Raw genomic sequence first — 15,834 nt, forward strand, 5'->3', positions numbered from 1 at the left:
CGTCTCCATTGAAAACTTTCCAGAGCCGGACGATCCTATTCACGACCTTGAGGGCGCACCGACTCCTTCACTACACCACCACCACCGTCACCACATTCTGTTACACCGTCAGCATGGGCTCCAAACGTCCCCATTCCGACGTTGAAGGCGCGTCATCGCGACACAATGCACCCAACAAGAGAACGAAACAACACTTCCAGAGTCACAAGCCGGCCACTCATGGCAACACGACCCAGCTAGGCGCTTCCCTGCACGAGGTCAAGAGGCGCGCGAGGAACATCGAGCGGCGCTTTGCCAAGGGCGATGATCTCCCTGCGGATGTCAAACAAAAACTCGAGCGAGAGCTTGCACAGTGCAAGAGGCAAATCGACGAAATATCGCACAAGAAGAAGCGCCAGGAGATGATCTCCAAGTATCACGGGGTCCGGTTCTTTGGTGCGTATCTGTTGTGGCTCCAAAACTCAACAAGAATATCACAAGCTAACACACACGCCATTTCAGAGAGGAAAAAGGCGGAAAGACTGCGCAAGAAGCTGAAGAAACAGGCCGATGAGGCCACCGACCCGGAGGAGAGAGCCCGCATCGAGGCTGATCTGCACATAGCGGATGTTGACTACCACTACACCAGATACTTTCCGTTCCTGGAAAAATATGAGAGTCTATACAGTGCGCACGAAAATTCAAAGGATGAGGAGGCAGATGGCCAGCCAGCCGCGATGCGAGCCTTGCACTCTGAGCGGCCAACCATGTGGAAAGTCGTCGAGGAGGCAATGAGGAACGGCCAGGCTGCGCTGGAGCAGCTGCAGGAGCGCCGGCCGGAGAAGTCGCAGGAGCACCAGCTGGAGAAACCCAAATTAAAGCCAACGAAAGATAGGTCAGCGAAGCCGAAGCCCTCGAAACCCAGTTCTGGCGTCGATTCTACCCCCATACCCAAGGCAGAAGGGTCGAAGAAGAGCTCAGGAGGAGTACCCAGCGCGGAGGGCAATCGCCGGCAAAGACGCGCCAAGGGTATCTTCAATAAAAAGGAGCCTTCTGGCAGCGACGACAATGGGCTCGGTTTCTTTGCTTAATTCAGCATCTTTCGGCGTTCGAGTTTGCTTCCTGCACCAAGAGCAGTTCGGCATGATACCCCCCCCCCCCCGAAAATGTACATAGTAGTCACTCAGAAGGCTTCAATTCCTTCCTTGTAGAAACCTAGCACTGTCAAAAATTTCATTCAGACTAGAATTCTATGTATGGCCTTGAATGGAAATAATTTAGTGATATGTGCTGATCTATCTTGTGGCTGAGGAAGAGATCGACTGAAGGGAAATGCTACTTGCGAAGTACATAAAAGTTGCTCCCGGATCCCACCACCTCACTCAACGCCCCTTCTCCCGAATCTCTCTTCGACCCAGTGGTCCTCATTGGAAGGAAGAGTTGACATGTGGAACAGCCAGAATCCAGATGCGAGGAATGCAAGCTTGAATGCAAGTCTCGCTGTCTTGCAGCCAGTACCCCGCCCAACGCAGTCCGCCCTGCGGGAGGCCTACCGACCACGCCTCCACGGTCGACCAACCCCCTTTCAGCCTTGTGCATGGCCTCACCCGAGCAACTTGTTGGCCAAATATAAACCACGAGCTCCTCGCCAGGGAGGCCTTACTTGTCCGACCATGTTGTGTTCATGGTCGGACACCTGCTTCTAAGATACAAAGGCTTACTTAGATCTTTGAGATTCTGGCAACGCTCCTCAAAACGGATCATGACGCTTCCCAACGGAAACGACCCACCCTTTCCAAACCCCTTGTACCAGGAGGTCAAGGCCTGGGTTGCTGAGCAGGAGGCTTACGAGCTCACGAATCAGGCACCCGCCCATCTGACCGACGCCCAGCGGGTATTCCTCGACAGCTTCCGCGCAAAATCACCGCTCCCAGAAATAGGGCAGGTGGACTATGTCAGCCTGCTATGTCGTCAGTATCCATTGACCCTCCCGTAAAGCGAGAACATGCTAACAATGTTGACAAGGATATCGACAGGCTAATCCTACGGGCAAGAAGATCACGTTCGCGGAGGGGATGCACAGTGAGAGAAGCGCAGAGGGGCCTCCCCAGTGGACTTGCACGGTCGAGCTCAGCGAGTCTCTTGCCCACGAGCCCGCCATCAAGAGATTCCCAGCTGCGGGCTTCGGCTTTGACGAGACTGGCTGCCCGCCTTTTGGGAAGAAGAAGGACGCCAAGCAATGTATGCGGTTCCGTCCCCTGACATGATAGAACTGGTGCCTGATGTCTCGACGCATTTGCAGATGCCGCGAAGTGCGCCATTGACTGGCTGATCACGCAGTCACTCATGCCTTCTAACCTCCAAGATGTCACTTCCCCCAAGCAACAACTTCCTTTCCCCCGTCCTCTCCCAATCCAGGCGAGCCAATCAGCAAAGCGGCCGAATGACGGCACTAACGGCGTCCTCTCGCCGCCCCCGAAGCGCAAGACCAAGGGGACGAACGGCGCCGTGGACGTGGACGACAACAGCCTGCCCGCCACGCAGCGTGTCACGACCCTCTGTCACAGCATGAAACTGAGAGCGCCGACCTACCGCCTCACCAACTCGGATCCCCGCGCGAACTACATCTTTGACGGCTATCCGGACTTTGGCGAAGACAGCGATGAGTTCCCCGAAGACCTGGGGAAAGTCACTGGTGTGGCTGGGAAGGACGGCGCGAGGCAGGAAATCGCCGAGCTGGTACTGGAGCACCTACTGGTTATGCATAGAGAGAGGACGGAGAAGTATGAGATGCTTTCAAAGGTGACTGGCTCGCAGCGTGGGTTTGACGGGCTGTAGGCTACTTGACAAGCCAGCATGCCGTGGTCCAGTGGCTGATTGCTCGGTGAATAATCATTGGAATATGATTCTACGTTTTTTTGGGATGCGGTAAAAGTCCTCAAGAGGGTCTTATATCACGACTTATCAGGCCGCACGACTAGGTGCAACAGTGTGCATGATGAATTATGAAAGGGTCACATACACAACTGCAGACCGGGTGGCTAGCATAGACAGAATGCCAACCAGGCAGAGCAGTGCAAAAGCAGACAAAGAGACATAACTTCTCTCCAATAGCCTCACGCCTTGTGTGCCGTGCGGAATGCCACCACATCACGTCTTCACGCGCCCTTCCCTCGACCTCTTCCACCACCCTTCCCACCCCGTCCGCCTCCTCTGCCCCTACCACCCTTAGCAGGAGGCGGCCGGCTCTTCAAGTCCTCAGGCAGATCCGCGACCCATTCACCGTCCTTCCATAACGTACCAACGTCCTCCTTTCGCCCAGAGACCTCCTTGAAGTATTTCGCCGGCACCACCCCCTCCTCCCCAACACCCTCGGTGAGCACGACGCCATTGTCGCTGATCCACCACGTCATGGCCCCATCCGCAAGGCTGCGCGCCACATCGACGTATACCAGGACCTCGGCGTCCCTGCGCATGCCGGAGATGACGCCCTGCTCGTCGTCGGGCAGGCCCGTGGAGCAGTGCACGTGGTTGCGGCCCATGCGCCGCAGGCCGCCCGACTCGATGATGCGCGGCCAGAAGGCAAAGTAGGTGCCGTGCACGACGGCGGGCGGCACGTTGCCCGCCTCGAGCGTGATGGGCTTCAGCAGCGCCTCCGACTCCAGCTTGATGCTGTGGCCCTGGTTGGCGCGGATGACCCAGTGCGCCGGGTCGGTGTCCGCGGCGGCGCCGGCTGGGCTGGACGTGTCCGCGTCTGCCGGCTTCATGGAGAAGCGCTGCTTCTCGTTGTCGGCGCACACCTGGATGACCTCTTGCACGGTCACGTTGAGGGTGCGGAGGGCGCCCCATTGGAGCTGTGGTGAGCTTGTTAGCCACGGGGTGCGGACGAGGACCGAAGTCCACAGCAAGATGTCTGCTGATGAATCAAGGGATATGAGGCCATGGCCCATCACCCAACATATAAAAAAATTCAAGGCAAGTCTCGCGAGAGCATCACTCACCACCCGATCCAAAGGCGCATACCCCTCCTTGTCCAGCTTGATCCCCGCGTTGAGGGCCTGGTGCCGCAGCAGCCTCGACAGCGCCATCGAGACCTGCTTCTCCCTCTGCTTGCCCCCATCACCGGGCCTGCCACCGCCAGCCCCTTTCCGACCCCCCTTGCCGCCGGCCCGCGCAGCGGGCTTGTCTTCGAACTTGGCAGCTAGCTCGTCCGCCTCCATGGTCTTGAGGATTGTGGCTTTTGGTTCAGTCGAGTACCTCCGTTTGGCAGCAGGCGGATCCCGAGAGAAGCTTCTTTGCTGCTTGGTGTGGCCTTGCGAAGAATTGGCAGGCGACAAAAATGAATGTTGTGGTGCTTGTCTTGAGTATCGACACACTGCGCAGAACGGGTGTCGCGACAGCCTTGCGGCTGCTGGATCGATGATGACCTTGGAACTGACCCACCAAGGCGGAAGCACGCTCATCAAGGTTAAGATTGAATCCGAAGCTGTGTCAATTTGTGTCTGACAGCTCGTTTTTATTTACTTGTCTTTTACCCCCTGTCATATTTTTGTTTTCTTTCATTTTCAGGAGGTTGAAAGAGTTGAGTTTCCTGCCGCGGAAAATGCTTACTACAAGCCTCAGCCACCAACAACAGCATAGGCTGTCTCGGCCTGACTCAACTGTGTCTGATCAGGCTGCACTGTAAACTAGACTGCCTGCCTGCAGGTTGGTCGCGCCGCGACCACTTTGTCCCCTAAAAGATAGGTCCCTTGGTGAGAACAACTTTCTATGAAGTTCCTACTCTGTTTTCTATTTTACGCAGATGTAGAGGAGTTGCGAGGTCTCACTGGCGAAGACGAGTCCGAGGCGACGGCACACCCACATTTCCCGAACTCACTCACTCATTGTCAGGCAAAGTCATGATGTGCATGCATATAATACATTAATAGCAACTGCCTCATACAGATAGCAAGAGACTAGTATATACATCTAAAAGGCCGTCCTCTCCTTTTAGTGCCGGCGGGTATCGATATTGCGCTCTGCGCGCCCAAACTCCTCGCAAATATCTGCAATTGGTGGGAGTCCATCTCATGCAGAATCTCCGTTGGTTCTTCCTCAGTCGTACAGACGTCATTTCTTGACAAAGGAAATTTCTTTGTCATGTGTTTCTGTAACTTCAACTGCAGCGAAGCACCGCAATATGTGCAGAGCGTGCGCTCGCCGCGAAAGGAAAAGCCCACACCCAGCCCCTAATATGAACACGACGACGCCTTGTGGGCGCCATCTGGAAATGCTGAAAACCACCTCGAGAACAACAAATAAGAAATGGAAATCGATAAACACCAGCGATGCATGCGTGAATCTCGGCTTCTTGCAGAAATGCTTCTCAATGCAGTAAAAGACGCTTTTGTACAGTTGAACACGTTACTGTGTCGTGAATCATCATGCCAGCCGTCGTACATGTGCAACGTCTGTCGCAATTATCTGTAACCACCAAAATTGGAGGCAGTCCCAGAGATGCTGGGAATCCCACTGTGTCGTTTGCGGTTGATGCTAGTGTCGCGGCCAACCACTGAACCATTCGACTGACCAAGCGAGTACTGTCGCTGTCCTCGCTCTTCGGCCAGTCTTTCTGCGACAGTGTTGCTGTCTGCCCTGTCGAATCTGTCCCCCCTATCCTGTGCGAACCGATCAGCACCCAAAAACCGACGGGAGCTGGGTGTTGTAGGGGTCGCGTAACGAGATGATGCAACACTTGCAGACGGCAGGTTCGATGTGATCAAACGGCGCCGAGGCAAGGCCGAGCTGGCGGATGTCGGTTCTTGCATCTGAAAAGAGCCTCGCGTTAGGTCTTGATCTCGTGGAGGTACATCGACCCTCAGGCCGGAAACTTCCGTGATAGCCCTAGATGGCGCTCTGAACCGGGATTCTGGCTCATCATCAATATTGCTGCCGCGGGCGATCGTGGTTACACGACGCGGAGGCAGGAGCAAAGAGGTCTTGCGTCCTTCTTCGGGCTCATCAGTGCCCGCCCGCCTGGTCCGAAGGAGCGACGTCTTCCTGCCTTGGTCATCGGGATCCTCTGTGACACCCCGGCGTGTTCGGGCCACAACAAGAGAGGACTTCCGTCCAGGTGTTGTGGCTTCCCCACCCAAAGCACTCGGTGCGTACCTAGGGCTTGGGACAGATGGCGTAGTGAAATTGAAAGTGGCCCGCTTCTCCAACCTAGTTGCGCGAGGGCTGATGCTATTCTCAACACTCGGAACAGGCTCATCGGGTTGAGAAGTGTCCCGCCGCGGTGCACCAGTAAAGACCTTGATGGGCGGTGGACTAATAAGCTGCTCCTGTTGCTGTTGCTGCTCCTTTGGCCGTGCTTTTTCTCGAGTTTCCGGCTTTGATTGCTGGGGTGCGGCCTTGCGCTGGCTGCCCTCTTCTGTCAAGGCAAGGCACAACTCGGTAAGATTCCGACACATGCTGTCTACCTTCTTCCGTAATAGCCTGTCTGTAACAGTAGCTTGGCCGCTTCCCCCGATAGTGCTTGCACCACTTGAAATTGGCCCTGGCTGCCCGACAATGCCCATCATCTGGGACAGTGACATCGCATCGTTAGTGGCCGCCTCAACAGCGCTATAAACGTCAGAAGTCACGAATGGCTTTGTCTTGGAGAGGGCTGATTTCAAGATTGGCTGCGAATCCCGGTGCGAGGAGGTGATGCTCAGAATTTCCGTCTTTGCAACCCCGGTCGCCTCGGCGCGCTTTGGCGAGCCAGACACCGTAGTCGCGCCAGTCCCCGCCGTAGGAGGCCTTTCTTCAGAAGCTCTCGACATGGCGGCGCCTGATGTCCTCGGCAGCTTTCCGGTCAACTCTAGCCGGTGAATACGGGACTTTAGCTCATCGAGCTCATCCCAGACTGTCGAAGGCGCAGCGGTTGAGTTTGATGACTCGGACGCATCATGGTGGGGCGCCCCTGGATGTTGAGACTCGCTACTCTTTGGGACAAGAGGAGAGGATTGGAATGATTTGGAGAGACCGCTGGGCTGCCTGTGAGAGGACGTCCGAGAATGCTCAGAAGTCGCCGGTCGCCGAGCAAATATGGAGCTGCCTTCAACGGTATTGTCGAGGCCACCGTATGTCCGAGGGGTTATCGGCGACGGTCTCAGGGACGATACTGTAGACCGAGCTCGGGTGGAATCGAGACTTAGAGAAGGCCTCTCGGTGGTGTTGCCTCGGTAGGGCGCTTCCCTCTCGGTGCGCTGTACCGACTGATCCTCCGTCGTTCGCCTCATGCGGGACGCCCTGTCTTGCTGGTCCGAGAGGCGCCGTGAAACCCGAGGTGGGGACGTAGTGTTCTGGAATGATGAAGGGATTACAGTAGAAAGCGGCCGTTGTCGCCCGTTTCGCGCGACCCGAGACTGGGACTGGTTAGCCTCCATGCAGAATTCGAGACATGCGCCACTGAATGTTGAACCGATTGTGCAACACGTTGCCCAGGAGAAAGATAAAGGGTGATGACCGTCGGGATGGGTAAGGATGGATCCGCAGCACGATTGGTATGTTGAGGATGGCCGTCTCCACAACGACTCGTAACATGCAGGTACTCCTCATTCAGGGGCCCGGGCATCGCCCTTCATCCCACAATTGGGCCACTTGTGGATACGGAGGTTCAACACTGGGAGCGTCACGAGCTTGGAATTGTCGAGGCAATGAACACAGAGAGAGAAAAAAAATGAGTACTCACCACTGTGCTGCCGCGATCATCCTCGTCGCGACCGTCATTCTTTGGTCGGGAGGATGATGAGGGGTCTTCATGTGCGATTCTCATGAAGATGTCGGCAGTGTTCTCGCTTTCGATGGTCGCCGTGACTTCATCGTCCGCATCTGGGGCCGACTCTCGTGGCCAGTCGCCGCTATTGCGTCCTTCGAGCGCCCGCAGCGACTGGTCCCTATGGTTGGAGTCTCTAAAGTCGTGGCCACCATCATAGGAGCGGTGGTAAGAATGATTCATGTCGAGCTGGAGGCTCTTGCGCGAGCCTGACGAGCGAAATGAGCGGATAGGAGGGATGACAGGGCGACCGGGGGTTGATGAGGATTGCGGTGGTTTGTATGACACTGGTGGTCGTGAAGTAGATGTTCTCCGCCGTTCAGCTTGGCTGTCATGGAGATTGTCGCCGTTGACTACCGCAGGCGATAAGAGGGCTCGCTGATCGTGAGCCCACTCCTTTGACGGAGTCTCGGGTGTGTGCACGCCTTGTGACTGTTGTTTTGTGGGCGGGGAGGTGGCGTTGTTGGATATGGGAGTGACGTTAATGGACTGCGAGCGCGGTCGCGTTGCTGGCGTCCAAAAGGAGGGGGATTCGTCGGTGGGCGATTGAGAAGCGAGGGCGTCACCAGGACTCTTGTCAACTGGAAATGAAGCGGGTCGCTTGGCGGCAGTTGGGGTGAAAGGGGTGGAGGGTGAGGCAGTCTGGTAGGTGCTAGCCCGTGATCGTGCCGGGCTGTGTTTTTGTCTCGAGGTCGCGGGTGAATGGGGCGTGCCGGGTGAGGATTGCTGGTCAGAAGGAGGATAGGGTTCGGACGCAGACACGGGCACGGGTTGATGCAGGTGGTTGTTGTTGTGGTGGTGGTGGTGGTGGTGATGTTGTGCATCGGTAGTATCGTCAGCAGTAGCACTGCTAGTAGGCCTATTTTCTGCTTCTAGCGCTGGATTTGTGGTCTTGCGGCGGTCGTCTTGGTGCTGTGGGGACTGTAACAACCCTGCAGATGAGGGGGGATGTTGCTTGCTGTCCCGCTGTAGCAAACCGGGAAGAGGCAGCGAGGCCCTGGTGCGGTCGCTGAGACGGAAAGCAGGCAATTTGGACGAATTGTGATTGACGCGGTGTGCATGCACTGCAGAAGACCCGGATGGTGGTGGCTGCTTGTGAGTGTCTACGGTTGATTGCTCACCCTGGCGGGGGCTGTCGTGAGGCTGCTCGTCGTGCTCGCCCTCGTGCTCGTCCTCGTTGTCGCCGTGGCCGTGGCCGTCGCTGTCGCTGTCGCTGTCGCTGTCGCTGGGCTGCGCGGGCGCGGGCGCGGGCGCGGGCGCGGGCGCAGGAGCGACAGGATTGGCGGCGCTGTGGAGGTCAGCACTTGGTGCGGCTGGGGCCGCAGTTTCGGTTTCGAGTTGGAGCTCAAGCTCGAGCTCCTGGTCGGTCCTGTCGCTGGACCCAACGTCTTCAAACACCTCCACGGTCGTTGACGAGGAAGCCATGGCCTGCACACGAACTGCCCTCTGCTTTTCTTTGTTCCAGAATGCCTGTCCCGTCTCCTTATTATGATCAGGGTCCCATCGGCTGGTCCCTTGCGTCTTCCCCAGTCTACCCTGGCGGCGGTGGCTCGATTCTCGCTGGTAGCATTGATTAATTCCAGAAGAGCGACGATAGTTCCCGAGACCCTGTCGTAGCTGTTGGGCGAGTCTGGGGTCTTTGAGCCTGGGTCTGACTGTGTCTGAGTCTGATGTCCGATGTCTGATGTCCCTGCCGGGGGGGGGGGGGAGGGATTAAGACAGTGTCAATGTCAATGTCAGTCTGTCAGTCACTATGCGGTGCTACATCAAGCTTTCGTGAAAGCCACTCGAAGCAGCAGCAGCAGCGACTCCCGTTACTGGTGACTCGGGTCGTCCGATCAATTGGTCGAATAGGGGGTGAGGGAAGACAGTGGTCGAAGTCGCAATCGCCGTCGAGACGATCTGGGTTAAATTTGACAGTTCCTTGGGCAGGAACGGTAGGGGTACTACTGGGTGTTTGTATGTGGTGTGCATGTGTGTCTGAAGCTTGTATGTGTGCGCGTATGTGCCCCGCAGACCACACTTTAGATTAGGAAACGCTGTAGATTCGCAGCAAGGTTTTGACGGGAGCAGATTGCTGGAGGTCTTTGCGCGACAGATGGGTCGGCAGGAGAAATTGTGAATACGTTTGCACGGTGATTAACACACCTAGTACACGAGGGAGCAACGAGAAGGGACAAACAGGAAAAGGTAAGAGATTGTGCGATCCGAGACGGTCGACGGCGACCTGGGACATGGACTTGACTTGGACCTTGATGGAGCGCAATGCACATGTACGGTGCAAGCTGCACGAAACTGTCGATGTGCTTTACTCTTGCTCTTGCTCTTGCTCCTCCTCCTGCTCATCCGGCTGCTGCTGCTGCTGTCCCTGCCGCCACCGCCGCCGGCAGGGTGGAAGCTTCATCACACGCCTCGCCAGAACCTGCAGAGTCTGTTCACGAGCAAATCTGGCCAGGATCCCGCCGACCGGTGCCAGCAAGAGCCCTGGACCGGACAGGAAGCGGAGAACAAGTGTGCCACCATCTGCATCCTGACTGGCTGCGGGCCTATCCGACCACGAGCAATGCGTGCCCGTGCCACGGGAAATTTCCAGACTGCAATTTGCAGACTTCCACGAGCCCGGGGACAATCAATTCCTTTGGGACGTGACGATGGTAACCCGCGCTGACTTGACTGTGGGCCGTCAATCCCAATCACAGTGCAGTACACAGGCCTATAGCAAACCCAGAAACTCTGTACCGTCCATGGCAAAAGGCTGACAGACGTCGTGATCTGGGATGCTACACCGGATCGGCGAAGGGTAACCCTGATTATAAGGTTCCACGTCTCGATGTCGCAAGCAAGATGCAGGACCCCATCAAAACTGCCCCAGAGCCTCGCATACGCATTCTGCTATGGGTCTGTAGATTGGGCCTGATTCTTCTGATCTTTTTGTCTTCTGGAAGACGAATTTGCATGTCTTGGCTCGTTGCGGAGCCGAGCACGTCTCTCATTTTGTCATACGCAATCTCGAAGGGGAATTTTCATTTTCAGTGAGAGAAGACTTTGGCTGGAAAAAGATTGACCTCCGTCCCTGTAATCAAACTTCACCAACAGCTGGGATCAACCATCAACAAGGCCGGTCATCACACGGGTCACTTGTTTAGTCCCGCAAATCAAAAAAGAAGTCTCCGAGCTCTCAGACGCAATTCGAGCGGGTGGCCCCCCATCAGAGGAGGAACCTGAAACCCGGCAGACGGTGGCGTGAGCGTGAGCGTGAGCGTGAGCGTGCCCGCCCAGCATTAGATCTTCATCGACGGCGCCTGACTGGCTGGTTGGCAGGATGCTGCCAACTGTCGACCCCCAACGGCCAGAACCTCCAGCAGCCTCTGTCGCCGCAACGGGCTTAGGACGCTGACCTCTTGTCGGCTTTGTGCATCGAAGTAGACGCTAGGGCCCCCTCCCGGCACCTCCCCCTTTTGAGTTGCATCGGGGATGGTCATCTGGCTAAATTACGCGCATGATGAGGTGTGATGGGCAGGCGGCAGGGCAGGGTGGCCGCTCTGAAAGGCCTGCCTCCACCGGCCCTGACTGGACGGACGGCTGGAGCATGGTGGGTGGGCACGACATGTCGCGACAGGTTGTGGATCCTCCTGTACGTCAGGACAGTGACAGTCACTGCTGCTTTGGTATTTGATTATCCAAAGCGACCAGATATTGCGGTGACCAGAGCGAACATAGCGCAGCTCGGACAGGCCTCAACGACCCAACGAGCTTGATTTGGCTTGGTTTGATTAGGAACATCCGCACCCCTCATGCCCAGGCTGTCGTTCCCTTTCCGCTCTGACCGTTTAGATTCAGGGTTAGTTCTCCCTGGGTTTCCTTTGTTCTCCAGGCCAAGAACCTGGCAGTTCTTGTGAACTGAACCAGGCAAATTCCCATGTGAAGAGACCCACACCATGGCTTGCCCAATCGAGCTCCTGCGTCCCTCTCCCAAGCCTTCCTATCAGCCATGGGCCAGTCGAGGGCATCCTACCGGACCCGATTTCAAGGCGCCGAACTCGGGCCTACTCGACGTTTCCGCGGCACCAGTGCCGGGCCCTAACTGCCGGCTCGTGGACGGCGTCAATGGTTCCAGCAAGGGGTGTTCGCCAGCTTAGCTTCGCTCGCTTGCCTTTCCCCGCCGTGTCAGCCTGGAGTCGGCGATAGTGACACTGGCCGTGCAGCCTACTCCCCGCAACTTCAGATGAACCTTGGGAGGGTTGAGAACGGTCAATATAGCTTTCCTGCAACCTTCTTCCTGTCCCCCTCGGGCCCCGGAATCCCGATCTTGCTTCGACGTCCCTTTAAGGTTCGTCGCTGCCTTAGCTCGAAACATCTCAATCCCCAAAGAAACCAGGTATGGACGCAGGATGGACTGTGCGCTCTCTATGCAAGAGTCCGCGGGCCTGCCCATGTGAGATCGACGAACCTTGTGTGATCAGACCGACCTGTTGTCGCGAGGTCTCGTCGTGGAGCCTTCTGCATATTCAAAACTGCAACATGCCGGTAATATTGCGTATGTTTGTCGACCTTACGGATCAGCTGTGCGGATGGGTCAGGTAAGAGCTTAAAATGCAAATGCGCCGAGAGTTGTCCCGGTAGTCTGGAGATCAGCTCTGTCCGGCGCATCTAGAAGGATAGAAATGTGACCGAGGAGGCTTTCTGTCACTTCAGATTCCGCCTCGGGGAATCCAAGAGCGGTATACAGTGCTGTGAATGCGAAATGCTTCTGTCAGGCCATAGACCACGCGATGTATCCAGTTGAGCAAACATCAACCACCTCGGCACGCCCAGCACAAGTATGGTGCAATTACTGTCGCATCATCGTCACGATGCTCTACCAAGCCTGCACCTAAACAAACAAGCGACCTTGGCGTTCTAGCAACCCTGCGCTAACTGCGTAAGCTACCACCCAGCCTCTGGCCGCCAGCTTTCAACTCAACTCCTGAGTCGTCCGACAGATGATTACTGGCCATACCGTCGGACCTTTTCTGGCTGACGAGGTGGCAATCATCCGGACAGAGGCCGCGTTTTTGAGCCGCTTGTGATCAAGACTCAATGCCGACTATTCTTAGATACGATAAAGGAAGAGTAACTATCGCGAGCTCAAAATGAGCGGGCACGCGACCTCGTCGTTGGCATGAACGATGAGGCTCAAAATATCCAAATACTACTCCGTCCCCACAGAGCCCCGTCATTGGGTACGCAGCAGACACCTCAGCCTCATCACATGTCGGGGTTCCCGTAGCCGCCACCGTGAACAAAATTGGTCCAACAAGCGCGGTTGAGGCGCGGCCTCATTCTTGCAGCAAGGAGTAAGCCTGGCCATAAGGTCTCGAAAAGAAAGTAAATATTTGGCAATCCAAGCGTTCGTGGTGTTGTGAACTTCCTGTCGTCATCAATCAGACGCGAAAACCTCGGCTCATGAATTGCGAGTCAAAGATTTGAAGACCCCAGCAAGATTTTTGCGGTGCCAAATTGGGAGTTTCTTTTCCGTTGTGGTCCCTCCAAGCCCCTTCGTTTCAAGTTGTCGTATCAGAAAACAAGCAGTCAGGACAGTGGCAATGTCCCCATGATCGGACTGTGCTCGGCAATCGACTAGCATTTCACAGTGCCCACTGAGCAAATATAGCGACAGCTGATCGAAATAACCCTGAGAGTCCGTGAGGGCGCTGGCTCTTGCCGTCGGGTCTGGCTGTTTGGGTGCCCGTGTCTGGGAGTAATAAGACGGCGCGACAGACGACAACGAACGAGCAAGCTGGAAAGCTATGCACAACTCCGAAGCCGAGCTTTGATCCCTCTGTCGGTGAATGTTTGGGAGTTGGTGGGTCCAGGAAAAGATGTCGTCTGAAGATCTCGGTTGTTAGAGAGTCACCCGTGACGGCAAGTCAGCAGTCAGCAGGGCCATCCAGGCTCGATTCGTCCAGACACACCGAGTGGGCAAACACGGCCACAGCTTGTCTGCTGTTGTTTTCCCGCCCGCCGCCCGCCGTGTTTCGTTTCCCCTGTTGCTCGGTTACGCTCTCCGTGTTAGACGCCCGACGGAGGATGAGGCTGAAGGTTAGACGAGCCTGAGATGGGGAGCACAGCCGTGGGATACAATGGGGCCTGGACCGAGGTGAGTGCGGGAGCGGTGAAGGGCAGGCTGCCCAAGCTGAGCGGCGAGGTTCCATTCCCACGGGACAGCCGGGCCTTTGAACTGCTCTGCTCTATTGATCAAGGCCAACATTCCTTTTCGTACCGAGCAGAGTAGGCCTAGCAGGCAGGCTGGCAGGCTGATGAGATGGAGGATTGCGATACAAAGCCAGCGGCCCTCGGCTGACCATTGGCCACTGGCGTCTTTGGTTGAGGCGATGCAAGCTGCATGTGCCGCATGCTCGGGTTGCAACAACAAAGTGGGACTGGACAGCTGGGGATTTGCAGGGCTGGGTGGCTGACTGGCTGGTATGCCTGGGGGGGTGTGTTGGGGCAGAATGCGGTGCAGTAGTAGACTGGCACTGTATGTACAGTGAAGTACTGTGCTGTGACGATGCTAACCAAGGGCGGAAGTTGAAACTCGCCCGGAGGCGATCAGCACACAACACAACACAGGCGACAGGACAACACACAGTAGGCCCTTCGCTACCGTCGAGGAGGGAATCATTCCCATTGACTCGCAGGCGGTGGATTGTGGAGAGCGTGTTCGGGCCCTTTCTTTTCTTTTTTTGCTCCCTCTTCTTGTTCTCTTGTCCTGGGACAGGTGAAGATCACTGCGAGTCTAAAATTACCAAGTACCACAGCTCATTACTCCCGAGGACCGTAGACTAATTCGGAGTACTGTGTGCGTATGTATGTATATGTGAGCGCGTGTGCAGCAGCGCAGAGGAGGATTGGTACATGGGTACAAGGATACATGAGTACTTCGTACATGTTGCTGGATTTGGCCGACAAAGTCACCCCTTCCCCATTGGCTCGTTGACTGAAACGCCCGCCTATTTTTAGATGCACCGTAGCGGCTAACGCCTGCAGTCGCGGCACTGGTCATTGGCTGGGAGGGAGGGACCCACCATGCTACCAGACGCAGCTTCCCTGGCCGTCCCCATTGTTCTCCGAGAAAAGGGCACCTCTGGGCCCCTGCCCTGCCCAGCGACCCCTGCCCCCTCCTGCCGTCTCGCACATCAGTGGCTGGAGGGCTACTGGACTCCGCGCTTGAAAGTGGACTTGGGCGCCTGCGTTGCTCCCTCCCACCCCCCTCCTCCGTGTGTGTGTCCACGCTCTGCCTCTGCTTGCTCGCTCGCTCTCGACGAACGAACCAACGAACGAACCGCACCGCACCAAGCAACGCACCACAACGGCAGCTAAACTTGGGAGCCCGCCTGAGACCGACCGGCACTATACCCTCTTCCAACTTTCCTCTTCTCGCTCGTTCCCCGTCTCGACTCGAGCATCTGGCGCCCGTGTATGCCACCAAGTACGAGCCCTGGGGTCTCGCCGTCGGTTCAGCCTTTGCCTTTAGCCCAGTCCAGTCCTCGACAATAACGCCGCCGCTGCAATCAGAGCGACTAGGCCAGATCCTTGGACCCAAGCCTGGAAGCCGAGCAAGGCACACAACAAGGGTCCTCTTTCTCTCCCTCGCCCTCTGCCCAGTGCCCAGTCCCATTCCCAATCCAATCCCCAGGCAACCTTGGAATTCATACTGTATACTGTGAATCCGGTGACCCCCCTGCTGCGACTCTTTTTACCCTTTTCCTCCGCATCCTGGTTGTCGCTGGCTTCCCCTCCCAGGGCCCCCAGTCGAGCCAATTCTACGCCTCTTTTCGACCTCGTCACCTCGTTCTCTTCTCTCCATTTCCCCCATCCCAATTAATCCTCCCGGCGATTCAGCGCTGCCAGCAACACAAAAACAGACTGCCTCCCTTTTCCCGCGCGGTGCTGTGCAGAAGAGTCGAGTTGAGCTGAGCTGAGTCGAGTCGAGTCAAGAGCGGCCAAGAATAGAGGGAATCGCCATCAAGGACAACAAAGACAGCCTACCAGGCCTTCGACCTCACGAT

General features: G+C 56.4%; 4 protein-coding genes across 4 annotated transcripts; 2 read left to right on the forward strand and 2 right to left on the reverse strand.

The window, feature by feature from the left end:
* Positions 1 to 113: 113 nt before the first annotated feature.
* Positions 114 to 1,070, forward strand: J7T55_009582 (rrna-processing protein efg1; the record flags this gene model as incomplete). Its single annotated transcript, XM_053132655.1, has 2 exons — positions 114 to 435; positions 502 to 1,070. 2 exons carry the CDS (start codon positions 114 to 116, stop codon positions 1,068 to 1,070), a joined length of 891 nt encoding a protein of 296 aa, XP_052989414.1.
* Positions 1,071 to 1,741: 671 nt separating this feature from the next.
* On the forward strand, positions 1,742 to 2,817 carry J7T55_009583 (rrna-processing protein efg1; the record flags this gene model as incomplete). Its single annotated transcript, XM_053132656.1, has 3 exons — positions 1,742 to 1,949; positions 2,005 to 2,220; positions 2,282 to 2,817. The coding sequence occupies 3 exons, from the start codon at positions 1,742 to 1,744 to the stop codon at positions 2,815 to 2,817; spliced, it is 960 nt and encodes a 319-aa protein (XP_052989415.1).
* A 320-nt stretch (positions 2,818 to 3,137) lies between these two features.
* J7T55_009584 (uncharacterized protein) lies at positions 3,138 to 4,199 on the reverse strand (the record flags this gene model as incomplete). The annotated part of the gene is made up of 2 exons (XM_053132657.1): positions 3,138 to 3,833; positions 3,981 to 4,199. The coding sequence occupies 2 exons, from the start codon at positions 4,197 to 4,199 to the stop codon at positions 3,138 to 3,140; spliced, it is 915 nt and encodes a 304-aa protein (XP_052989416.1).
* A 1,242-nt stretch (positions 4,200 to 5,441) lies between these two features.
* On the reverse strand, positions 5,442 to 9,208 carry J7T55_009585 (uncharacterized protein; the record flags this gene model as incomplete). Its single annotated transcript, XM_053132658.1, has 2 exons — positions 5,442 to 7,373; positions 7,700 to 9,208. The coding sequence occupies 2 exons, from the start codon at positions 9,206 to 9,208 to the stop codon at positions 5,442 to 5,444; spliced, it is 3,441 nt and encodes a 1,146-aa protein (XP_052989417.1).
* Between the last annotated feature and the right edge of the window lie 6,626 nt (positions 9,209 to 15,834).

The sequence above is a fragment of the Diaporthe amygdali genome (assembly GCF_026229845.1).
Source record: "Diaporthe amygdali strain CAA958 chromosome Unknown NODE_32_length_550834_cov_65_698784, whole genome shotgun sequence".
Lineage (NCBI taxonomy): Eukaryota > Fungi > Ascomycota > Sordariomycetes > Diaporthales > Diaporthaceae > Diaporthe > Diaporthe amygdali.